Source organism: Canis lupus, chromosome 5, assembly GCF_048164855.1.
Source record: "Canis lupus baileyi chromosome 5, mCanLup2.hap1, whole genome shotgun sequence".
NCBI classification, from domain to species: domain Eukaryota; kingdom Metazoa; phylum Chordata; class Mammalia; order Carnivora; family Canidae; genus Canis; species Canis lupus.
In genome coordinates, this window is record NC_132842.1 from 60,940,369 (window position 1) to 60,964,140 (window position 23,772).

At 45.6% G+C, this 23,772-nt stretch overlaps 1 protein-coding gene across 2 annotated transcripts in view; it reads left to right on the forward strand.

Moving 5' to 3' along the window:
- The first annotated feature begins 205 nt into the window (after positions 1 to 205).
- The window catches only part of CES5A (carboxylesterase 5A), a 29,549-nt gene continuing 5,982 nt past the window's right edge, over positions 206 to 23,772 (forward strand). The window contains exons 1-10 of one of the 2 annotated variants that reach the window (XM_072827020.1): positions 209 to 470; positions 1,594 to 1,798; positions 3,662 to 3,800; positions 5,545 to 5,678; positions 8,632 to 8,785; positions 10,420 to 10,524; positions 12,320 to 12,424; positions 13,780 to 13,920; positions 16,419 to 16,487; positions 19,080 to 19,227. In XM_072827020.1, coding sequence (XP_072683121.1) covers positions 368 to 470; positions 1,594 to 1,798; positions 3,662 to 3,800; positions 5,545 to 5,678; positions 8,632 to 8,785; positions 10,420 to 10,524; positions 12,320 to 12,424; positions 13,780 to 13,920; positions 16,419 to 16,487; positions 19,080 to 19,227 — 1,303 coding nt within the window. In that variant the 5' untranslated portion in view covers positions 209 to 367. Of the gene's footprint in view, positions 471 to 1,593; positions 1,799 to 3,661; positions 3,801 to 5,544; positions 5,679 to 8,631; positions 8,786 to 10,419; positions 10,525 to 12,319; positions 12,425 to 13,779; positions 13,921 to 16,418; positions 16,488 to 19,079; positions 19,228 to 23,772 lie in introns of both variants that reach the window. The other variant, XM_072827021.1, reaches the window with a different exon arrangement.

Genomic DNA, 23,772 nt, shown 5'->3' on the forward strand with positions numbered 1-23,772 from the left:
CACCACAGCCTGTTGAGCTCTCCCAACCAGCTTCATCCACTGCTTCTTTGCTGCCTTCCTGGCCCCTCCAGGCATTGGAGTTTAGGTCTTTGACTTACCTGATCCCAAATGTCCCTTCTATTTGTTCCAGCCCTCACGCCCAGAGCCTACCACATTATCCTTCCCCAGCCCACAAGTTAATCATCAGCTTCTCCTTATGTAAATCAGAACAGGAAAGTCTTGCTTGGCCAATTCCTCCAAAAATCTTGGTCCGATGCCTTTCTTCACCAGCCCTGTGTCCTGTGCCTGCCTGCTCACCATTTGTCTGCTAACAGGAAGCCCTTTCTTGCCCCTGACCGAAGCTCTCTGAGGCCAGCTGCGGCCGTGGATGTTCAGGGAGTTCAGGCAGGCCAGTCGGATGAGCGGGGAGTGGGGGCATCTGGGCCAGACTCTGATCTGGGCTGTTTGGGTCCTTGCAGCTGCCACCGAGGGTGAGACACCCAGTGGGAGAGGAGGGCCCTCAGAAGATGGGGTAGGGGGATTTCCTTACCTTGAAGGATTTTCCATTAGTGCAAACATATTTCTCAGGGGTCTGAAGGCTCGTGAAAGGCCACGTAGTAACCTCAGGGCACCTGACCAATATCCTGGTGTTACGGAAAGCCAACCCTCCAGAGTCTCCTTTGTGGGTGTGGGTAGAGCACAGAAGACCCCGCTTCTGTCTGTGGGTTGCTCACACCTTGTCAGAGCCTGGAGAGCCCTCTGTCCCAAGCCCTGGGGAGGGGCATAGGACGGAGCCCATGCTTTGTACTACTGCCTTCCTGCACAGGACTTACACTAGTAAAATGATATTACAGCAGGTAGCACCAAGACAGCTGAGTCCTACTAAGTAAATAGCTGGGCAGTGACCTTCTCGACACTCCATATTCTATGTTGAAAATGAGAAGCTTGCACTCTCGGTTTCCCAAAATGTCATTCTCATAGCCCTAGAGGTGGATGAGCTGATGTCGGGTGGGATCTACATGAGAACTTTTTATTTTCATTGATGTATATTTTCATGTGTATTCAAAAAGATATACCTAACTCTTCAAAAGCACAATTCCATAGATGTTATTGCTAAGGATTCCTCTAGATAAGATTTTTAAAGTTTATTTAAATTTTATTGTAAGAAAAATTAAAAAGCTAATAGTCGTATAGGGTATGCACAGACATGCCAGCAAATGTGCTGGTAGGTGTGAAAATGACTCCAGGCCAGATGACTCTGGGATCCTAGGATCTGCAGAGCCTGGCATCGATCAGTTCTAGAGTAAAGGAAATCCATGCTGCAGAGTGTGTGTGGGGGGGGGAGTTACTTGTTCCCCAGGATGACCACGGAAGATTTTGTGCCTTGATGCTATGCTCCTAGGAGAAACTAAGTCGGTGCTCTGATGCGGGTGGCTTCTAAGGCAACCTTAAAGGAAGCAGTGGGCAAGGATTCCTTGACAGGTAGTCTAGATACTTCCTATTGCCCAGCCTCTGGGCCAAGAAAGAGTGCCCCCACTGAGGGGAGCCCCTAGTTGGGCTCATTCTAATTCTCTACCTAGCCAGCCCCTGATTCCTCCCTGTGTGTTCCCTCAGGGCCAGCTGCTGATGCACCGGTGAGGAGCACCAGGCTGGGATGGGTCCGGGGCAAGCAAGCCACTGTGCTGGGAAGCACCATGCCTGTGAACGTGTTCCTCGGGATCCCCTTTGCTGCGCCCCCTCTAGGACCCCTGCGATTTAAGAGACCCAAGCCTGCATTGCTCTGGAATGACTCACGAGATGCCACGTCCTATCCTAAATTGTAAGAGCAGGTTCGGTCCCATGGTGCAATGTGATCTGGGCGTGGGGGCAGAGCACTGAGGGGGAATCAAAGTCATGCAGCTCCCTGGGCAAGGTGGGGGCCCCAAGGAGGAGGAAGAAGAGGACTGCGGAAGTAGACGAGGCTTCTGTAATAGCATGGCTCCCCAGCTGGCTGACAGGCGGGATCCCCGTGGTGGTGTTCAGAGCATGCACATTCCTTGGGCTCCCTTCTTGGACTTCCTGAGTCAGAATCTCCAGAGCTGGGCCCAGGAAACTGGGTTCACTGAAAGGTGACTAGGGATTTGAGGGCCCATCAGATTTGGGAACAACTGTTAGATGGACTGACTGCATCTTTGTCTAGGTGTTTCCGTGTCACCCCCACCCTCCCATGTGTCCTGGGTCAGGGGCTCCCAGTCACTGCAAATTTCCAAGCTGAGGTGGATGAATCATGTTGAGGACTTGAACGTAGGTTGGGAGGTGAGACTTGAAAATCCCCAAGAATCTTCTGATGCTCAGATTCTGTGAAGTCCTCAGGTTGGGCCACACTGGTTCTTGGTTCTTAGCTTTGGGGTCCCAGGCAGAAGGAGTACCCTGGTGCCAGGAAGCTCCCTAAGCCAGAGAAGCAGACCCCCTGTGGCCCAGGGAGCAAGAACACTAGGCTGAAACTCCTCTGTTCCTTCCTTCATGCATTCATTCAACTAGTTTCCATGGAGAACCAACTCAGTCACTGCCTCTCTGTGAGGCCCTGGGGGACACATAATGGGCTGGTCACAGCTGCCCTGAAGGAACCTATAGGCTGGTGGGGGTTGCAGGGGCATACATAATAACAAAAATTAAGATACAGAGTGACAAGGGCAACCTTATTGAGAAGGAACCACCTAGTCTAACCTTGGGGGCTTTGCTGAAAGCAGTGAAGGCTTGCATAACTACATACAAACTACATACATAGGGGCAAAAAGGTATAAGCACTTGTCAGGGGGTAGATTTGCACTGATGGTTTCCCACTGTGTAAGCTGTAAACTCTTCTATTAAAAAAAATAACAGTAATTGAGCACTTAGTATGTTAGGAATCACATATGTTAGTCTCAATCTTATTGTGTCACAGGCTCAGTGCTAGGGGCTCTGAGGTACCGAGGTGACTAAAACAGCTTTTAGTTGCTCACATTTGAGTTGGGGAAGATGGTAACTCATGTACAAGCCTAGGAGAACTTCTAGGAAAGAACACAAAATATGTAGGTGTTTCTAAAGAGCTGCAGTCTAACTGGAGAAATCTCAGGAGGCTTCTTGGAGGAGGTGGGACCTGGAGTAGATCTGAAAGAAAGGGAAGAACATGAGCAAACAGATATGAGGAGACAGCAGTCTGGGCATAGGGACGAGCTTGAGCAAAGCCTTGGATACAGGAATCTCCCTGCACATCTACCTCCACTGGCTCCTCGTGGAAAGGCCCAGGAATGTCCTTGTGGGGGGCAGAAAAGAGAGCTGCTAGAACAAAGCTCTTGATATGCAGCCCAGAGTCTTGAGTGCCCTAGTTTGGGGAATTGCTGAGCCATTTTGAATCTTTATGTGTATGTCTGGATTGGGGTAGTGGCTGTAGGCATGAGTGGGTGCTGGAAGTTAATGGTGTAATTATTCTGCACAACGTACTTTCCTACCCAAAAACCAGATCCAAAAGGATTATAGTTTGTTTCTTCGTGCCATATGGCAGGGGCTGGGGAGATGATTAGACTTTGTACCAATAGCTCCCGTATGCCTCCTCTGCTCAGACACAGGAGACCACCAGACCTCCCTGCAATCACAAGACCCAGCCCCTCCCAGGCAACTTTGCTGACAGCAACTCTTAAGATCTCATTTTCCTTCCTCCAAGGTGCCTCCAGAACTCAGTGTGGCTGCTCTCAGATCAACACTTTCTCAAGGTGCATTACCCCAATTTGGAAGTGTCCGAAGACTGCCTGTACCTTAACATCTACGCACCAGCCCACGCGAACACCGGCTCCAAGCTCCCCGTAAGGCTGCCTGCCAGGCCAGGGACTCCAGCTTGCAGGTTGTTGCCCTGGGACCCAGGCAGAGTAGCTGCGTGTCTAGAATCAAACCTACACCCTGTTGGGTAAAAGGGACGCATCAATAACTCTTCAAAAAAGTTAGCTAATGACAGATTCACTTTATCTTCCTTCCTGATTGCTTTTTTGTTGGCAGTGACTTGACCTTTGATTTTTATTTTGTTTTGTTTTTCCCTTCTGTTGACTATTTAATGGTCTGTAAACCTGTAGAAAGACACTGCTTAAAAGGACCCTGATTTTCTGTTTGCTTGTTTGTTGGGGAAGTCCTTTTCTAGAGAGGATAATTTCATCCTCCATTTTTTTCTGTTGGCAATGAGGACAGGTAATAATATTCAGTATTTCATTTAAGAATGTAAAATATCGGGGATCCCTGGGTGGCGCAGCGGTTTGGCGCCTGCCTTTGGCCCAGGGCGCGATCCTGGAGACCCGGGATCAAATCCCACGTCAGGCTCCCAGTGCATGGAGCCTGCTTCTCCCTCTGCCTATGTCTCTGCCTCTCTCTCTCTCTGTGTGACTATCATAAATAAATAAAAATTAAAAAAAAAAAAGAATGTAAAATATCTCTGTATAAGAAAATGGGAAAGGTGCTAATTTTTAACTACACCCTCCCGTTATCCTCTTTCCCATGTGCCACTGCAATGGGAAACTGTTGGATCGTAGCAATATATATTGAGCACTGACTATGTGCCAGGCACAGGTGGGTAAGGATTATTGGACCCAAAGTACAGATTAAGAAGATGAGGCACAGGGATTACATGACTCATTCACATTGTACACAACAGTAAGTGGCAGGTCCAGTGCTTTGTCTGGTCCTTCTTTTTTCTCAGTGGCTTTATCCTCTTTTCCTGCCCCAAGTGTTGTAGTCCCTAATATGGCCTTAAAAAAAGAGAAGGGAGGGGCCCTTGGGTGGCACAGTGGGTTAAGCATCAGACTCCTGGTTTCTGCTCAGGTCATGATCTCAGGGCTGTGAAATTGGGCTCCATGCTCAGACTTAGGACTCTCTCTCACTCTGCCCCTCCCCACCCACACACACTCTGTCTCACTAAAATAAATCTTTCAAAAAAGAGAGAATGGAAAGAATTTTTAAATAAGTATATCAATCCTGATAGTACCATGTGAGTATTTTATGTTCCCCAGTCCCAATTTCTTTAATCAATATAGTAAAGTTTTCATACTTCTCTTCCCTTTTATCTCTCCTCACTTCTCTTCTCTCTGTAGGTAGGGGATAGAGTTAAGTTAAAACAGCCAAAGCGCTTTCCTGCATGGCTTACAATGATTTCCAACTTCCTGTGGGTCACAAGTTCAGGGATATTTAGTTAATACTTTCTGAGCACTCGAAATTGTTCTAAGAACTTTAGATGTGGGATCTTCTTTAAATCTCATGCTAACCCATAAGTATGATACCTTCATTCTTCACATCTTACAGATGAGAAAAACGAGCCTCAGAGAGGTTAAGTAATCTACCCAACACAGCTCACCAGTGGCAGAGCTGGGAATCAAACCCAGACACTCAGATGCCAGACCCCATATGCCTATTCCTGGGCTTTCTTCAAAAGACAAAACCTCTGATACTACTTAGTAAAGAAAGTGAGACACTTATATTTCCCTCAAGAAAGAAGGTCTCAGAATGCATGGGGAGGGGATGTGAGTGGCTGGCACATTGACTGGAAAGTTCCTTTCCCCTCTGCAGGTCATGGTGTGGTTCCCTGGAGGTGCCTTTGAGACTGGCTCAGCCTCCATCTTCGATGGGTCCGCCCTGGCTGCCTATGAGGATGTGCTGATTGTGACAACCCAGTACCGGCTAGGAATATTTGGTTTCTTCAAGTGAGTGTCCCCAAGTGATTGACACTCTGAGTCCTCAAGGCACAGCTGTGCAACAGCCATAGGGGATTCAGTGCCTAGCCGCCTAAGCAGGAATGAGCCTTCAGTGACATTGAACAAATATGACCCAAATGAGTTAGGTAATTTTTGCAGCTGTAACAGATAAATACCTAAGTCTTGGTGGCTTAAAACAAAAATCCCTTTCTCACTCAAATAAGGTCCAGTTGAGTGATCCTGACTTACAGAGATCTTTCTCCATGGTCAATCAGGGACCCGGGCTCTTTCCATCTTGTGGCTCTGCCCCTCTTAAGGGACCTAACCCTCTGCATTTGGCCAGCAGATGGACAAACTACAGAGATCATGAAAAGGAGGTCTTTCTGGGTCAGCCTGAAGGTGGTGTTCAACATTCTTATTCATATGTCATTGGCAGAGCTCAGTCACATGGCCACACCCAACCATCAGGGAGGTGGAGAAATGTAGCCCTGAGGTGTGCTCTGGAATTTGAGGGAGCAGGATGGGTGAGCAGTTATAGGGCCCCATGTCAAGGCTTCTTGGATGCTCACCTGAAAGTAATCACTCCATTGTGCTGGCTTCCCTCTCTGTGGTAATATCCAACATGGAACAGGCACTCACTAGGAGCCAGGCATGGTGCTGTGCACTTGCCATATGTTATTTTCAACCCGCCCCCAGAGTAATCCTATAAGAAACGTATTGTTGTTATTCCCATCTTGCAGTTGAAAAGTGGAAACACAGCGGGGGTGGGAGGGTGGGGTGGGGGAGGCAACTTCCCAGAGCTCTCAGAGCAGAGCTTGACAACTTCTATTGTCCTACTTAGAACATAGCAGACCCTGAGCCCTGGCCCAGGGCAGTGTGAGCCAAGAGGAGCAGTGTTATGGGGGAGATAATACAGGCACACAAGTGTCCATGCTACTGGGCAGGATGTGATTAATGCTCTGAGGGTGCAAGGCAGTGGGGCTGTACACACAGAGAAGGGAGCTGTAAGCAATCAGGGAGGCTTCATGAGAATGGCGGCATTCTAATTGCACCTCCAAAACGAGGTTGGGGTTGAGAGGAGAGGTTGGAGAAGAGTATACTTAGCAAAGGCGCCACCAGAGCAAAAGCTAGGACATTGGAAGGAAATGAATCTACATGTGGGCAGGCCTGGGACAACACTTGCAAGCTGTGCTTTGGGCCTGTGGCACTGGACTGGGGCTCTGGGGCCTCAGTGGAGGTAGGGAGGGTGGAGAGGAGATAGAGAGATTACACTTTCAGCTGCTCGGTTCATTGGCACTCTGCATAAGATTTGTCTGCTAGAAAGGTTTCCAAAAACTGTTCATAAAATACAGGTTCTAGTAGGCAGGGAGGTGAGGATATGGCAGGAGATGGGTGTGGAAAGGCCCTGAGTGCCAGGTCATGAATGGAGGCTGAGGGACCAAGCGGTGCCCTTCTCAGGGCAGTGTATCAGGAAGGTCACTCCAGAGCAGCTGGAGGCTGGACTGGGGCTGCCCGGGCTGCAGCGGAGAAGTCTGGTCAGGAGGCTACTGCACAGTCTTGATGCCGGCCACGGGGATAAAGCAGGGTGGTAGTTGAATAACCAGAGCGATCCCTAACACCTACACAGCCTTACGGTGTGCCTGCACGGTCAGTCTTCACAACCACATGCGAAGCAGGCACCAGCCGTGTTTTAGACATGAGACATTGATGGGAAGCCGGTTAAGTGACTTGCCCAAGGTCACCCAGACCGTAAGTGATCAGATTGTGAATCTGGATAAATAGAAATGGAGGAATAGGAAACAAGGTGAAAGCCACAATGGGATGGAGGTGGAATCGGCAGGCCGTGGCTCCTGGGCAGACATGAGGCAGTTGGGAGAGAAGCAGGCATCGTGGACAGGTGCAGGGAAGCAGCCTGAGGAGCCATGTGGGGCGGGTGGATGGAGCAGAGTAGAATGTGGTCCCAGGGCTACTCACATATGCTGTGCACCACATGGGATATTTCTTTGATTCTTACTTATTTTGTCTTACTTTCCCCATTAATGTCTGCCTACCTGGGAAAGATGCTATTCTGCAGGGGCCACTACTTGCAGGCATGGTTAGGGGCTTGGACTCTGGGGCCAGACTGGTTGGGTTTGACTTCCAGCCCTGAAACTTTTTAGCTCTTGGGCAAGAGGTTTAACTTCTCTGTGCCTCAGTTTCCTGTCTGTGACAGGACCGTGTGTTGGGCAGTATCCTTAGGGCATGCTCATAGATTTCTTGGAGGGGAAACAAAGCCATTGCCAAGGCACTTCCCAGCAGGGAGGGTGCCTGGGGCAGTGGAATAAACTTCCTGGTCTCTCAGTAGCCCACCCTCCAAGCCCTGGGCCAGTGGCTCCCACTGACTGCCCACGGCTGGAAGCCTGGGTGATGCACTTCAAAGGTGTCAGCCTTTTGGGAGAGGGCAGAAAAGGGTGCAGAGAGGACCCAGAGGAGTAAAGGAGAAAAATCAGCACCACCTACCTCACAGGCTGGAAAGATCACAGGAGCATTGACCTTAAAGTCTTTAGGACAGTGTCACGCACGATGCTGGCACTGCACTGTTATTAGCATTGTTACTCACGGAGTCATTCACTGGAACCTCTGGACCCAGGAGGCCTTGCTCCTTGGTGCAGACTGACTCTCTGGAATCCATGGATTCAGGGCAGCCTCTGAATACCCTCAAATTGCACGTGCAAGACTGTGCCTTTTTCTGGGATACGTAACTTTCATCAGACTGTCACATACAAAAACAAAAACAAATCCCAGGAGGATGAGAAACAAGCCCAGTTCTCCTCAATGCCCTGTGCCTCCGACCTTCCACCCTTCACCGCCAGCAGGAGTGGTGATGCCCTGACACCCACGCACGTCCTCCCCCTCGAGTTCCTCGAGCTTCGGGAAACAGATAGAAGGCCATTGAGTATTCTCATCCTGCCTCTTGCCCCAGCACAGGGGACCAGCACGCTCCGGGGAACTGGGCCTTCCTGGACCAGTTGGCTGCCTTAACCTGGGTCCAGGAGAATATCGAGTTCTTCGGGGGGGACCCACACTCTGTGACCATCTTTGGCGAGTCAGCAGGAGCCATAAGTGTTTCCGGCCTTGTGAGTTCTTCTCTTTGGGGGCTTGAACCAACCTCAGTGGGGGAGCTCACAAAAACGAGGACCATGAATCACTTGCAGCTGATTGGCGTTTTCATGTTGAACAAACACTTGTATACACATCTCCCGCAAGCCTCACATTGTGAGTTAGGGGCTCAGTCTCATTTCGGGGACGAAAGCCATCATCGGGAAGAGTTTAAATAAACTGCCCAAGATCACATAGTAAGTAATAATTTGAAGAAAAACAGAAAAACTCTCTTATATTTTTAGGGTAGAAGCCCTGTTATCTAATTATCAGGACTGATAATTACTTATTTAATAGAAAAATTCAGCTAAAACATCTAACATTTTATTTCAGCTTCCAACATAAAGTGTACATTTCTCCCTCAGTGGTTTGAGGGTTGGCCTGGAGGTCCAATGTGGGCTCTCTGGCATACACCACCCACCCGACTCATTGTCCTCTAATAGCAGCTTTAGCTTCTTTACAGCAAGCATGAACTGAAGGTGCCTGCATTGTAGTCTGTGAATGTGGTGCACTCATGGAATGCTCTGCTGCACCCCCCCCCATATTTTATTCTTACCTCGTTCACACCAAATTAATTAATACAGCTGTCTTTTTAACGATTTTATTTATTTATTCATGAGAGACATAGAGAGAGGCAGAGACACAGGCAGAGGGAGAAGCAGGCTCTGTGGAGAGCCTGATGCAAGACTCGATCCTAGGACCCTGGGAGCCTGAGCCAAAGGCAGACGCTCAACCACTGAGCCACCCAGGTGTCCTAATACAACCGTATTTTTCAGCTACTTGCTTTTATCAAAAGTTTCTTTCCCCAAGCATAATTTTGTTTTTCTTTTTACACGCATACTTCATTGGTTCCCATGATATTTCATTGAGTAGCTCATCACAATAGCAAGTGTAACTGACAAAACAAGTTTGAAAGCAAGTGCACCTGACTCATGGCCAGAAACTGGTGGGAATAGAAACACGTAGTGGGCTAGAGAATAGCCCACTGGCTCTGAATGGTTGGCATCTCCTGGGCCTCAGCTAATCCATTAATCACAGAAGTGGGTTAAGAGAGCTTCTGCTGTATAGCACTTGACAATATATAAGATATTTTAATATCTTCAAAATAACTCAATAAGATGAATTATAGTAACTCAAGTTTTACATGTATGATAACAGCCACCAATGCCTGAGTGTGTGCTATTTGACCAGACATTGTACAAAGCCTTCTATATTTGTTACTTCTGCTCTACACAACAATTCTGTGACATGGGCTCCTTTTTACTTTCCAGTTTTACAGGGAGTAAATTGATGCTCAGAAATAGAGCGCAACCTTCCTGAGGTTCTCCAGCTAGGAAGTAAAGGAGCTAGTATTCACACACTAGAATGTTTGACCTCAAAGTTCCTGAGGAGCCTAGGGCTCAAGAAATTAAATAACTTGCCCAAAACTTCATGGCTAGTCCTTGAATCCCCAAACCAGGGCTTTTTTTTTTTTTTTTTTTTTTTAAATAAGCAGAGAGCTTTTAAGGAGACTTCCTGGGAAGGTTTCTTTAAGGAAGGATGGGTGGTGTGTGTGGTGGATGGGTGGGGTCCGCTGCATAACTTTTCCTGGCCTCCTATGTTCTCTTTCCAGGTACTGTCCCCCATGGCCAGTGGCTTATTCCACAAAGCCATCATGGAGAGTGGGGTGGCCATCATCCCTTTCCTGCGGGCCCCCGATGATGAGAGGAATGAAGATGTAGGTACATTGTTAACACCTTGCTAGCTTCCTCTACTTGGCCAGGGGAGAATGTGGTCAGGTGTCGATAGACCATGTGCTTAGCCATTGCAATGTGTCAGACTCTGGCCCTGCTGCATTGCCTGAGGCCAAAGAATCCGGTGCTGGCCAAGGTGGATCTTAGTGCTCTGTGGAAGGCCTGGTTCAATAAGAAGTAGGTGTTAAATGAAATATGCTGGTGAGCGTGAATATGTGTGTGTGTGTACATGAGTGTGTGATAGTTCTTACCTCTTATTCACTATCCTTCACCTGAGATATATAACTCAGTCCCCTGTGTCATATGCAGCTCATCTCCTGTACATACTCCATTCCACCTAGAACACTATGTTAAGAAAGAGTCTGAGGCTGTTTCCAGTTCAATAGGAAAGAACACTGTAACCGATTCATGTTACCTGGCATGAGACTGTGAGGGGGCGGTGAGACATGTACCCCAGACTTTTGTCATCTGTCATCTTGTTTTAGTGCTCTACCAGACAGTGAGGACCTGGAGACCAAGGTCTTTAGATCTTTCATGTCCTAGCATAGTGCCTAGTGTCTAGTAGGTGACTGCCAATGTTTGCTGAATGAATGAGTTAACAAATGAGCTGATTCAGTCAATGAATATTAGCACAGGGCTGTGGAGCCATCTCCTGGGGACTGTACATTTAAGTGGGACATTTAAGTGCCTAAACACCTTATAGATAATAACAGTGTACACCAAGAGCAGAGACATAGAGCTATAATATTGTGAAGATACCTGCAATGCAACGAGAATATTGATTTGGAGAATACCATATATCATCTTCTGGTTTGCACACATACTAATTTATTTAGTACACATATATTGAGTATCCCTTGTCTTCCCAGCTATGTTAGGACCTGTGGGTTTATAAATGGAGACAGGCCACACTGACTTGAGAAGACCATCATCTTTTGATGACAAGGCTTTTTAACCTGGAGTCCATGAAAAGTCTGGGACGTGGTCCTCGGGTTCCTACGGTTGTATGCGGATTCTGTGGGTTTGTGAGTTCTTACAGGGAGATGCTTTGTAGCTTTTATTGGATTCCCAGAGCATTCATGACTCCCGGACACTTAAGGACCAGAGCTTCAAGGGATAAGCTCCCAAGGAAAGTTCAATGGCCAGGCAAGACAGTGTTTAGGGAAAGGCTAGGAAAAGAAGGTGGGAATCCTTGAGGTGCCTGGAAATCAGAGGAAGGAGTTCATGAAAGGACATCTCAGAGGAGGTGGGGATGAGTGGAATTGGTGGGAGACAGGCAAAGATGTTTGGAGTATTCTAGCCTGCAGTGAAGCTGGGGCTTACCAGAGCTGACAAGCTAAGACTGAGCTAGAGCCATGCCTTACCTGACAGTTAAGTCATGCTTACAAAGGTGCTCCTCACTCTTGGGGCTCCTGAGTTGGGCTTCTGGGCTCAGTGGGGCCCAGTGTTAATGGAGCCAACAACCTAGGACTGGTGTCTCCATGACCAGGAAGCTTGACTTTATTCCAGAGCCACAGGCTGACCTACTACTTCAGTTCTGGCAGTTGCTACAGATGGCAAGGAGGGTCAGGCAGGAGAGCAAAGAGGTCCAGTGCCAGCCTATCCTTAATATGTACCTCCTGTTACACATATGTGGGAGTGGGAAGGGGCAGCAGCCTTCATATGTAAAGAACCAGCCTATGGCTGGATCAAGGATTCTTTCAAATTTTCTTTTTCTTTCTTTTTTTTTTTTGGCGGCTTTCAGTGCTGTGCTCTGACTCAGTCCTTCTCTGGAAATAGTTGCAGGTGATTGCACGTATATGTGGTTGCAATGTATCAGACTCCGTAGCTCTGCTGCAGTGCCTGAGGGCAAAATCCTCGGAGGAGTTGTTGGACATCAACAAGGTGAAGAGGGGCAGGAGGGTTTGGGGCAGGGTGGTGCTTTGAATGAGTGGTAGACAAATCCCACCACTCTCTTCACTTACTTTGATCTGGGACTTGGAAAGATGGAGGTTGGGATTCATTGTCATGGCTGTAAAAACACAGGGTCGAACCTATAGAACCCTGATAGGTAATTTAAGGGACTTGATGGGCCAGGGGTGCTGCTTAGCCTAGTGAAGGTCCAGGAAAATACAAAGATCATCTCTAAGTCACTGGGAAGAAGGGCCTGTTCCACATGCTGCCAGAAGCTAAATTCAATGTTAAAAGAGTGGGAATTCTGTTAGGAAGCCATTTTGGTTTGGTATAACCAAGGATTTTCTAAAAATTCAGTTGTCTGCAAAAGGGCCAGCTCATTAGAAGGTAGTGAGACACCCACCTCTGTAAGTATACAAGCAGAGTCAAGACGACTGCTGACAAATTTCAGTCACTAGATGATTCATTGGACCAAATGAGCTTTTACATCCCTTCCAATCTTGAGAGCTTCCAATGGTCCTTGGAAGCACGAGGTCGTTATCGGTCAGATTCCAACATTTGTTAAAGAGTTATTTGACATGGATGAAGGGTTTGCTGTGAGCTGTGCTGAAGTCTGGGAGCTGGTTACAAAGTCTTTGACCCAATGTAGTGTCAGAGGTCTTCTGTGTGTTCCCTTCCACCCCTGCTCCTAAAAAGAGACCCGAAAAAAACCATGGACAGAGCCAGGTGTTGCTTCCTGAGACGCAAGAAATATCCAGCCAGATCGAAGGCACAATGCTAAGGAGGACGTCTCAGGAAGATGCTCACACCAGCCCCCACTACTCTGGCCACCCCTATTCCCCCACCACTCAGTTCACCACAATGCCCATAGCATTTGGCCAGTGGTTCTCAAAATTGAGCTTGCTTCAGAATCACCTGGAGGGCTTGTCAAAACAAGTTGGCTGGGCTGCACCCCCAGAGTTTCAAATTCAGTAGGCCTGGGCTGGGGCCTGAGAATTTATTTCTAACAATTCCCAGGTGATATGCTGATCCTGCTGGTCCAGGACCCATACCTCAAGAATCACTGTTGTAAGCTACTGCTCTTCTTAGTTAGATACCAATTATTATTATCCTCATTTAGCAGATAAGGAATCTAAGGCAGGAAGCTGAGTCCCTTTACCCCAAGTAAGTGGCAGGGCTGGCCAGGCAGTATTCGTGCCTTGGGAGAGGCCAGATGTGGCTTATTTTTCCTTTCGTAATGCAGTTTGACCACTGCTGGAGCGTGTTGGCTCTGCTGGGCTAGGGGTTCAGGGCCAGCAGATTTTGTGAACAGAAACAGATACTGATTTTTCTCTTCCTTATTTCAGAAAACCAAGTCTTTCACTCGAGTGGTTGATGGTTTTTTCTTTCCTGATGAGCCTCTAGACCTATTGACTGAGAAAACATTTAATTCAATTCCTTCTGTCATCGGAGTCAATAACCACGAGTGTGGCTTCCTGCTGCCCATGGTAAGAATCCCAGCTGTCCTTCCTGCCCCTCTGTCAGCACCAAGGCAGCTGCGTGCTTCCAAGCTGAGTTCTCCCATCCAGGCCGCCAAGCGCTGTGAGGGAGCCCAGCATCCAAGGACACAGGGATGCCCTTTCTTCTTACTGAAGGGGGGTAACTGAGGATTGGGGCAGCCATAGCCAGTGTCCACCCTGCTCCTCATATAAGGTTTATGGGGAAAGAAACAACCCTATAAAAAGGTAAGAGAGGATGGGGTCCTTTTGAGCTTTGTTCAAAACATTATGAATGATTGTCTCAAATTAGTACAGTTACGACTTTGAAGATGAAATTCATGCAGGTTTGGAAAATTTCAGGCCTTTACATTTTCATGTCCAGCCTCACTTCTGGCATTTTGACTTCCAAGAGGGCTCCCTAGGCTTGTCCAAGTTGCAAACTTACTGAATCGCTTTATTCACTCAACAAGCATGAACGGAATGTTTACCACATACTCTACACTCTTGCAAACACCGTTCATGAGTAAACAAGACACAGGGCTCCAGCTTTGTGCCCGCTCACATACTACTGGGGAGAGCAGACTAAGTGCGAGGTTGAATAGATGGTTTCAGGAAGGGGCAAGTACTAAGAAGGACATAAACTGGTAAGAGACAGCCTTCAGGGAGGAGAAGGCTCCTCTGGAAAGGTCCTCTGAGGAGGGATTGTTTGTGCTCAGGCCAAATGCTGAGAAGGAGCCAGGATTCCTTGACTCTACCATTTCAGAAGACCCTCCTGATTTGAAATAAACTTTTCATCTGTTCTCAGAAGGGTGGGTTGCTCAAATTCATAATATCACCATGGCTCAATTATAGAGACCAACCTCCTCTTTTTAAGCTGAGGGAGATGAGGTAATGAAATACAGAGGTTTGTCAGGGATCAAGACTAGTTTGTGCTGTTTGGAACCATAATGCTGAGGTCCCCGGGCTGTCAAAGGCACATTCTGGCATGCTGAATTTGACCTACAGAGCAATGTTTTTGGGGGAAGTGGGAGCAGGGATCTTTCTCCTCATGTTGTAAATGAGGCAACTGAGTCACAGATTGTGACTTACTTAAGAGTAAGGCCCTTCGGTGCTTCTGGGTGTCAAGTGTATGCCATTGATGCAACAGCTTGCAAACGGGCATTATTAATCCTTTCAGTTAAAGGAATTTAGCCTCAGAAAAGCTAAAGTTCCTTTCCAAAGCCTCCCAGCTGGGGGAGGAAACCGTGGTGTAGAATTTTTTTTCATGCATTTAGACTCTCTCATCAAATGTTGCATTCTCTGTTAGCCTGCTGCGTGACCTTAAGTGAACTGCCCAACCTCTCTGAACCTTTTATTCCTTAATCTGTGAAATAGGGCTGATCTTACTACCTGCTTCACAAATACACATCAAATAGGTTGGCATAAAAAAAAAAACAACAAATAGCTTGGCATATAGTTAGTGCTCAGTAAATGTTAGATGTTGGAATCATTCAAGTGGCACAATGGGATTTTTTGCCCGGGTATGCTTAGCTCAAGTGCTTGGATCAGTGCTGTTATTTCATGTGACCTTGCAATGACATCCACTGCTGGTCGTTGGAGACCAAGGGTAATCCTCCAAAAACAAATCTCAGCTCCTGAACATATAGGGAGGTTCTTGGTAGTTGAAATATACTTGTGAGCAAATTGAATGACTCTGGAGTTTCCCTCAGATTCCAAGAGACAGAGATGTTTAAATATTTACCCTAGCAATTTATTATCCCAAGATTCTCAGCAGAAAATGTCAAGGGGAAATTCATTTGACAAGTGAAGAGAATTTCTACCCTCTCATATTTTTAAGCTGTAGTACTGGCCAGGGAGGGGTCAGTTAGCAAATAGTTACCCGTAGCTCTTACTAAGAGACACCCTGTACCAAGCAGAGCAGTGTTTCTTAACCCCAGCCTTGCCACCTCGCTGGCTGTTGGCAAACTGCTGGCATCTCAGAGGCCCTGGTTGCAAAGATCTCTAGAAAGAGAGAGTAAATCACTAGTTTCAAGGTGTTCTGGCCTCTCTTTGAAGGCTTGCACGTGGCCACCTTCTCTCTGTGTCCCCACGTTGTCTTTTCTCTGTGCGTGCATCCCCGGTGTTCCTCTGTGTGTCAGAATTTCCTCTTCATAGAAGGCCACCAGTCAGATTGGATGAGGGCCCAGCTAATGTCCTCTTTTTCATTTAATCACTTCTTGACAAAAACCTACCTTCAATTCGGGAATGTGATGGAGGCATGTGAGCTCATAACATGGCCTTTCCACAGAGCAGCCCCTCGGACCCCACAAAACCACAGGTATGGCAGGGAGTGGTTGCATTTTAGCAAGTGTGGGAAGAAGAAACATCATTGCTTCACCAACCCACTGAAGCTACTCCTATTGCCCCCAACTCTCTTCTCAAAGGCAGGCGCTTGGGCCCTCATAGAGACTGCTTTCCCTTCTGGTGAACTAAGGTGCTCACAGGGGATGCCCTATATCTCTCCACAGAAAGAGTTTCCGGAGATCCTTGGAGGCTCCAACAAGTCTCTCGCCCTGCACTTGATCCACCGAGTCCTGGTAAGTGAGCATGGGCAACTGTGATTTTTTTCAGAGAGTCATCTGTCTAACAAACCTCCTTGGGTCACACTCTGGAGTAGGGACTGGGGCTGTAGATATTCCCCGTTCACTCATTCAGTGAATCTTTGCTAAGTAGAGTTCTGCAATCCCTTATTCACAATATCAAAATCCAAGAAGTTCTGAAAATCAGCCCACAGGGCAGCCACATCTGCCCTAGCCCATATGTGGTCATTGGTCCTTACTGTTCCCAATCACTTCATTCATCCCACTACTCATGTACTTCTCTGCGAACATGGTAAAGTAGGGTCTGGTGTGGCCACCCCCAGAGCATGTGACCTATGCAGCCTCAGTACTGAATTATCTATCTACAGTCTAAGAAGTTCTAAATTCTGAAACACACTAGGGACTAGAGACCCATATTCACTATATGCCAGCCAGGCACTGTATTAGGTTCTAGCAAGACCAAGGACCATTACTCAATCATTTATTCATTCACTCACTATACAGATATATCAGTATTAGGTCTTAAGCCATACACTAGATGTAGGGATGGATTCCTTTTGCTTCTTCCCTCCTTCTTGCCATAAACATTTATCCAGTGTGAACTCTGTGCCATGTTCCTTTCATTCACTTATTCATTGAATGGATGTTTGTTGAGAGCCCACACGTCCCAGTACTTCCCTAGGCATTGAGCTACAATGAGAAGCAGGCACTCCCTATATGCTTACAGAACCTGAAGATCGTGGGGTGGAAGGAGAGAGCAGTTCAGTATACTGTCAAACAAACCAGAGCAGAAGAATGTCCACGGCCCTGTGGTACCCATGGGAGGGAGCAGATGGCTCCTTCAGGGAGGAGGGTCTTGAAGAATGAGTTAGGTTTGTCTGACTCATGGAGGAACAGGGACCAGGGGAGCCTGAGGACTGAGGATGACCAGTTAGGAGTGTGGTGAGGTCAACTGCAGGGGTTGGCTGCAGCATAGGAGGATGCTCACAGCTATTACATGCCCTGAAAGGAATATGAAGTTCATCTCAGGGGCTGGGAACAGAAGAGTGACATGAATCGATTCCCATTTTGGAAAGAGCCTTCTGGACACAAAGTGAGCCAGACTGCAGGCAGGGGATCCCTCAGGCCTATAGGGGATGTTTGATGGGTCTCTGCTGTCTAGTGATGAGAATTGAGACTAAGGTTTGGGAGATATTTGCAGTATAAGTCAGACAGTGGAACCTCTCAGGCTGGATTGGAGATGGCCTCATGGAGAAGGAGGTGATTGATCTGGGCCTTAAGAAAGGGAAACATCTGAACAGAGGGCATTTCAAGAGGAGAAGTTGTCTTAAGGCAGGTCCCAGGAATGGAAAGTAGGATTTGCAGGAAGATGCAGGAGGACTGGAAAGGCATATAGTTTCTCCTAGGTGGCAGAGTTGTTCTCTGATGCAGAAGGCATAGCCTTGCTCTCGAATCCCAGGAGTCTGCCTTGTGAGTGTCCCATGGGGCTCTTCAGAGGCTCCACAGAGCCTTGGACACCTCGAGTACCTAGGGGTCTGCTGGTCATACGATCCAAGTCAGGAGCACTTGCCCCAGAGCCTGGAGTTTCTCTAGGTCTGATTAAAAACACTTAGCCTTCAGAGGGACCCGATGAATGAGTCTGAGCAGCATTCCCTGGTGTGCTCTATACTGTCTCCAAATTCCAAAGAAACTTCTGCAGGGCTGAGCCTGTTTTCATGTTGCTGGGGTTGAGGGGGTGATGGTAGAGGTGCCATAACTGATCCCAGCATTTCCCAGATCCCCAAGAACATCCCCAATGTGGCAGATTCTGAATCTTCATGAAGTTTACTTTGCACCATCCAGCATTTGTGCTTGGGCAAGTAGAGGGATTGAAGCCCGGGAGGCAGCCCAGAGCCGGATTAGAAAAGCAGGGAATGCCCTGTTTAGGGATCTGGCAGTGGGCCTCAGGCCTCAGGGGGACTGACAGGACTGGACTCTATGCCAGACAGCATGTTTCTTTCTTCATATCTCATGTAATCCTCTGAACCGCCCGCTTATTATAGATGAGGGAACTCCAGCAAGAGACCAACGAGCTCAAATCAAACAGCAGAGAACTCAAGGCAGTCCTGCTTCCAGAAGCAGGGCTGGCCTTATGGGTATGCGACCTGTATAGTCACAAAGGTCCATGCTGAGAAAAGTCCCACACCTGGTTGAATGTTATGTTGTCACCATCTTGAAATTGGTATAATTTTTGGACACGAGGCCTCACGTGTTGACTTTGCTCTGCACCCCACAAACCATGTAGCCAGTGCTGCCCAGGGATGACTGTTTTGAAACATCTCAGAGAGACATGCACACTGTGATTCAGGTGCAGGTAGACTTGCACAAGAATCATGGTTGCACCAGTTTGGACAACCACTTACCCTCTCAAAGTCTCAGTTCCCTCATCTGTGAAATGGGGTTAATTTTGGTACCTGTGCCATAGGGTCACTGTGTGGGTTACATGAGACAATGCATGTAAAGACCCCAGAATCATGCCCACCCAAGCAAATGTTCAATGTGTTGGCTATTGTTGACCTCAATCTCCTATGACCATGATTTTTTTTACAGCACATCCCCAACCAGTACTTATATCTTGTGGCTGATCAATACTTCTACAACAAGCACTCCCCAGTTGAGATTCGAGATAGTTTTCTGGACTTGCTTGGAGATGTGTTCTTTGTGGTCCCTGGGGTGGTCACAGCTCGATATCACAGAGGTGAGTCTCTTAGCACCCCAATCCCCCACCCCACAGCAGGGTCACAGTCCAGCAAGGCCAGTGGCTGCAGCAAGTCTTATTGCCTGACCACTGGCCACCTGCTCCACCCTACTTTCCTTCAGTGAGAGGGAGTTCCCGAGGATGCATGGGATACAACCCTGCATGCTGACCTTTGCAATTCCTGTGCCTTTCAGAGTTCAGGGATTTTGATTCGTTCTGATGTTTCTGTTTCTTCTCCAGGGCCAGGCAGAAAATTCCCGCCTCCCCATAATTTGGGGAAGGGGGGGCCTAGTTTCCCAGATTCCTTTCTCTTTAGAAGTGTCTTCCCAAGCATTTTAGCTATAAGGAATAGTGGGGCAATCAGAAGAGAGTATTACTTGTGGGGACACAAACCTTGTCTTCCTTCCTCCTCCCTCTCCTCTCTATCTCTTTCTGTCTCTTCCATTCCCCTTTCCTCCTATTTCCACAATTTTTTATCAAGAGAGCCCACTATGTGTCTGACAGTCTTCTGGGCTCTAGAGCTCTAGAGATACAGCAGTGAACAAAACAAAGACCCTGCCATCATGAAACTCACAATCTAGTTGGGGAGATCAATCCCAAATTAAGTAAAGATAGAATCTATATGTATTAGATGGTAATATACGTGAAATAAAACAGAGCAACGGATAGCAGTTGTAGGGTGCTGTGGGACTCTATATCATAAGGTCTACAAAGGTGACAAGGGAATGAGGACCAAGAAGTGACTCTTGAATTTGGGAACACAAATGTCACTGGTGACCTTGACAGGAACAATTGTGGTAAGAGTGATGTAAGTAAAAGCCTGGCTAAAATGGATTCAAGAGAAAATGCGCAAACCGATCTGAGAATACAATCCCAATCTTAAAATCTCAGCAGTGGTTTTGGAGAAATGAGCGAATTGGTTTTAAAAATTTACATGGAAATGCGAGGATAGCCAAAACAATTTTGAAGAAGAATAACAAAGCTAGGGGACTTACAGGTCATCTGATTTCGAGTCTTATTTTTGAGATACAGTAATTAAGAAAGTCTGGTATTGGCTGAAAGACAGACAAATAGAACAGAGTGGAGAGTCCAGAGAATAGCCAGTTTTTGACAGAGATGCTGAAATAATTCAGTGGAGAAAGGAAATTCTGTTCAACAAACAGAGCGGGGATAACTTGATATTTATGTAGAAAAAGTGAACCTCAACCCCTAACTCACACTATACTAAAAAAATCAATGTGAAATGAGTTGTAGATCCAAATGTAAAAGCTAAAATTGTACTTAGGCAAAATTAATATATATATATATCATATATATATTATATATATATATATATATAGCTCATCAAAAAAACATTGTTAACAATGTTAGCAAAAATGGTGGAGGAAGGAACTCCAAAAATCTGTTCCACCACAAAAGCAGTGAAGAAGCTGGTAAGTACTGTTAGAATCAGTTTCCAGAATTCTGGAAATAAATCAAGGGTTTACAGCAAACAAGTAAACATTTAATCAAGATATAGATCCTCGAGTCTCAGTGAGAAAGTGTGGCATTTTAAGTTGCTCTGCACCATTTCCTGCTACCAGCTAGGCAATGGCCTTAAAGACAGCAACCCACATTTATAGTATAGACTCCTAGTACTGGAGGGAGAAAAAAGGACTTTATACTCAAAGAATTATGGTTATTTGCTTTGATCTATCTAGAGGTTCCCTAAACAACTAGGCTCAAAGGATTTGCTTTTATTTCACCTAACCCAGAAGTATCTCAAGGATTAGGCACTGCCTGGAGGGCATTTTTCATAAACATTTAAAGGGAAGTGCATCTGCTGGGGCACCTGGGTGGCTCAGTTGGTTAAGAGTCCAATTCTTGATTTCAGGTCAGGTCATGATTGCAGGGTGATGAGATTAACCCCTGTATCGGGTTCTTCACTGAGCATGGAGCCTGTTTAAGATTCTTTATGTCTGTCTCCTCTATCCCTCCCTACCCCTGCTCACATGTGCACACATGTATGCTCTCTCTCTAAAGAAATTTAAGAAAAAGTAAATGCATTTGCTGCTGCCACCAGAGGAAAGGAATAACAGTTGAAATAAACAAAAGACAATACTTGGGAGGAAAAGCTGGGCTATATAATGCTCTGGGAATAAAGATTTGAATATCTCCCTCATATCACTGGGAATTTAGAAGGCATTGTGTATGTCCAGAGTGGGGAGCATGCTCAGAAAAGGCCTGAGATGCCCTAAGCTCTTAAATCTGGCTGACCTGAAGGCTCTGTTCAAACAGAAGGTGGAAACTAAGTAAGAGTTGTAAACTGTCTGACTGAGTGTTGAGGGCATGCTCCAACCATAATGCCCATCTTCAAAGATTGGGGGATTTTGTTTGTTTGTTTGTTTTAGACATTTATGAAAATCTCAGCTGACCCATAAAATTATTGGTTGACCACTAAGATAATAGGAGAAAGACTTCAGTGGCCACACATGACCAAAAATAGTCAAAATTAGTACAAAAACATTTCTAAACAAATAGATGACAGCTACCAGAGCAAGCAGTAACAATAAACCACAGAAAAGGGATAGAATCTGTTGTTCAGAGTTGCCACATTATAATATTCACAATCTCCAGTTTTCAACAAGGCATGCCAAGAGATGGGAAAGCATGGCCCACAGACAGGAAAAGAAGAAATTAATAGAAACTGTCTCTGAAGAACCTCAGACATTGGATTTACTAATGACTTTAAACCGACTATTAAATATACTCAAATAGCTAAAGGAAACCACATATAAAAAATTAAAGGAAACCATAAGAATGATGTTTCACCACATAGAGAAGCAATAGAGAATTTATAAAATTATAAAAAGGACCAAATAAACATTCTGACATTGCAAAATACAACATCTGGAATGGAAAATTCACTAGAGGGACTCAATGGCAGATTTGAGCATAGAGAAGAAAGAAACAGAGAACTTGAACATAAATTCATGGAGATTACTCAGTGTGAGGATCAGAAAGAAAAAGGAATGTAGAAAAATAAACAGAACCCAAGAGACCTGTGGAACACCATCAACATCCCAAGATATGCATGCTAGGACTTCTAGAAAGAGAGAAGAGAAAAAAAGAGGTAAAAATAATATTTAAATAAATAATGATCAAAATGTCTCAAATTTGATGAAAGATGTAAATATTCATGTCCATGAATTTCAGTGAATCCCAAGTAGGAGACATTCAAAGAGATTCACACAGAGACATATAATCAGTCAAACACCAAAAACAGAGAAATTCCTAAAAGCAGTAAAAGTGAATCAACTAATCATGTACAAAGTAGCTTCAATAAGATTAACAGCCAACTTCTCAACAGAAACCACAGAGGCCAGAGACAATAGAATGACATATTCAAAGCGTGGCGGGGGGCGGGGGGGAATAAGGAGGAAAGCCTGCCAACCAGATTTCCATATATTTAAAAATGAAGGATTAATCACAACATTCCCAAATAAACAAAAGTTGAGAGAGTTTGTCACTAGTAAACCTATCTGACCAGAGATGCTTCAGTCCTTAAGGCTGAAGCAAAAGGACACTAGACAGTATCTCAAATCCACAAGAAGAAAAAACTCCACTACAGGTACTCATATTACTTATGTTTACTTATAGAAGTTAATATTAATTTATTTTTGGTTCTCTAATGTCTCTTTGTTTTTCTATATGACTTAAAAGACAACAAAATAATAATTATAAATCCATGTTTTCACATACAGTGCATCAAGATGCAATTTGTGACAATAACAACATAAAGGCACAAACTATAAAGGAGGAAAGTTTTTGCGTACTATTGAAACAAAGTTGGTATTAATTTGAAATAGATTATTTTAAATTAGGATGTTAATTGTAATCCCCAGGGCAACCACTTGGAAAGTAACTAAAAATATATATAGTAAAAGAAACAAGAAGGGAATCAAAATGGTACACTAGAAAATATTATCTAACACAAAAGAAGACAATAATGGAAGAATTGAAGAATAAAAAAGATATAAGACATATGGGGAACAAATACTAAAATGACAGAAATAAGTGCTGCATAATCAATAATTACACTAAACATAAATGGATTCTCTCAAAAGGCAGCAATTACAGAATGAATGGATTGTAAAAACAGTCCAACTGTATGCTGTCTATAAGAGACTCACTTTAGAACTAAAGATACAAATAGGTTGGAAGTGACAACAAATTCTTAGATACACGAAAAAAAAAACAGATAAATTGGACTTCATTACAATGAAAAATTATTGTGCATCAAAGGGCAATATCAAGAAAGTGAAAGACAACCCACAGAATAGGAGAAAATATTTGCAAATCATATATATGATAAGAGTCTATTATTTGGAATATGTAAAGGACCTTCTAACTCAACAAAAAGCCAAACAACTCAATTCAAAAATGGGCAAAGGATTGAGTGGATATACAAATGACTATTAAGCACAGGAAAAGGTGATTAACATTACTAGCCATCAGGAAAATGCAAATCAAAACTACGGTTACATACCACTTCATACCCACTAA